At 40.4% G+C, this 2,500-nt stretch overlaps 1 protein-coding gene across 1 annotated transcript in view; it reads right to left on the reverse strand.

The window, feature by feature from the left end:
• Nucleotides 1–2,500, reverse strand: part of LOC137995795 (leucine-rich repeat-containing G-protein coupled receptor 4-like) — a 157,520-nt gene that overhangs the window by 83,340 nt on the left and 71,680 nt on the right. The window contains exon 9 of the mRNA XM_068841285.1: nucleotides 1,261–1,332. Coding sequence (XP_068697386.1) covers nucleotides 1,261–1,332 — 72 coding nt within the window. The remainder of the gene's footprint in view (nucleotides 1–1,260; nucleotides 1,333–2,500) is intronic.

Below are 2,500 nucleotides of genomic sequence, written 5' to 3' on the forward strand. Positions count from 1 at the left end.
ACGGCCAACGTTTGCAAAAACGTAATCCTTCCTTGTACTTGTACATGTTAATTGCCGTGACTTTAACATAATCAGTTCCCACGGCCTGCTCCCGTCTGACCTTGTAGCTCAGTGGGCAGAGCAGCGGTGATCTAACCCGAAGGTCGTGGGTTCAATTCTCACCCTGGTCAGAGTTTTTCTCTGTCCTTGTGTGGGCCCATTTCCATCAGTAGGGCTAACGCTCACATGGTTCATATGGGGTGGAAACGTAGCACTTCACATTACACTCTAATCAGTTAAGTCTGTAAAACCCTTTCATAAGAGAGTTCGTGAATTCATCAAACAGTCCACATCACATATTGCGACCAATCTCCTTTCAGTGCAATCCCATAAAAAGTAAATACTGGTCATAGTTGGTCCATTAAAGATAGGTGCTTCCTCAAGAATCCCATTCCGAAAGGAAAGCTCTGGACGATTACTGCCCTCACCAGACCACGCAACCCACACACGGGTCGCCTGAACCAAAATACTTCAGAGAAATTTCTATAGCTATAGGTTATCATTGTGCGGCAAACAAAAATCAGGATTATGTGTTTATTTTGGACATGATAGGGATGTTTCTCGCGACGTCACTCATGGTTATTAATATGCTCTCAGAATCTAATTGGCTGTTGAAACAATGTCTTTTTTTGTTCCTTGGTTGGCAAATTTGAATTTCAAAAGAAATGTGACGTCAATGTTTGTAAAGAAGAATTATAGCTATTGTTACAATGATAATGTATGATTACACTGTGAATCATGTGGATAAGACAAAGTACTCCAGGCGATGCGCACGTTGAGGCTTGTACTTTTTCGAAGTGTGCTGGAACACTTTTGCAAAGAAAAGTGGATGATTAAATCATAAGTGGAAATGCGCATAAGTTCACAGCATATATGGAAAAATAATTCTCTGTGATTTAAAAAAAAAATACAAGGCTAGCCCTAGCAATGAGCAGATAGAAGAAACAAATAACGATAGAAGGCATTTTAACGTTTTTTGATAAATGATTAAGCAAAAAACCCTGGCTTTCTATGGAAACCAAAATGTATTTCCGTCAATAATAATCATTGATTCATTCCTCACGGGACCATTAGAACCCACAAATGACCAGCCCCCAACGTCAGTGGCTTCATAGCTCAGTTGGTTAGAGCGTCGCACCGGAATCGCGAGGCTTTCTTTAAAGTCATCACAACAGCTTTGAATTGTTTACCAATGTTATATAACACAAATTTGGTCCTTACAGGCCACTTAGCTGGACATTCTTATCAAAAATGCCGTCAGGAAGATCCGTCAGCTGGTTTCTTGATAAAACCCTACAAAAAAACAAAAAATATATCTTGCATGTCGTAAAATTTACTGCAAACCCAAAGACTTTAAGGACCATCGAACGGTGGGGGCTAGCTGGTGGGCCCATATTACCATCACTGTTTTACTTTGGTCGATTGTTTGTAAGTTAAAAATGACAGATCAGTGGCCCTGTATACATGTTTGCCTTTTTCCAGACTTTTAAGCCCAGTTACTACACAATAGTTTTCGTCGTTGATGGATCATGGCTAAGCCTTTTGTCTTTCCGCTCACATTTTACATAAATTACTCATTAGATCCCCTCGCCCATGTTCTATTAACGATCAAAAGCCAACTACTTTGTTTTTCAGGTGTCAAGGAGTAGATTCGCAAGTGTTTGCCGCGGACGCCTCGTAATAAATACTCGCTGTTTGTGTGAGACTCATTCCGAGTTCACTTAACCGATGAAGTGTAAGAAGATCTCAACCGGCGAAAATTTCATGTAGCAGTTATCCCTGGATTCCGGACCCCTGTTTTACAGCCGCTAGACAGGTGCTTACACAAGTCGTACAAAGACAATTGGCAAAGAAAGTACTTGGCGTGGATAAGCAGCCGCCTGTTCGAGTATACTCCGGCTGAAAAGAAGGCTCCATTGAGCAATCTTGTAATTCGATGGGTGCACGAAGCATGGCGAGAGATCGAGGCGGAGATGAGGTATCATGAACCCTTTCATAAGAGAGTTCGTGAATTCATTATACAATCCACATCACATAATACGACCAATTTCCTTTCAGTGCAACCTCATAAAAGTAGATACTGGTCATAGTTGGTCCATTAAAGACAGTTGCTTTCTGAAGAATCCCATTCTGGAAGGAAAGCTCTGGACGGTTACTCCAAGTGCCCTCACCAGATCACGCAAACCCACACAAAATTTGTATAGCTATAGGTTATCATTGTGCGGCAAACAAAAATCAGGATTATGTGTTTATTTTGGACATGATAGTGATGTTTCTCGTGACGTCTCTCATGGTTATTAATATGCCATGCAAAACATAATTGGTTGTTGAAACAATGACGTCTTTTGTTCCGTGGTTGGAAAATTTCAATATCAAAATAAATGTGAAGTCAACGTTTGTAAACAAGAATTATCGCTATTGTTTCAGTGATACTGTATTCATATAAATGAGACAAAGTATT

The sequence above is a fragment of the Montipora foliosa genome, chromosome 1 (assembly GCF_036669935.1).
Source record: "Montipora foliosa isolate CH-2021 chromosome 1, ASM3666993v2, whole genome shotgun sequence".
Taxonomy (NCBI): Eukaryota; Metazoa; Cnidaria; class Anthozoa; order Scleractinia; family Acroporidae; genus Montipora; species Montipora foliosa.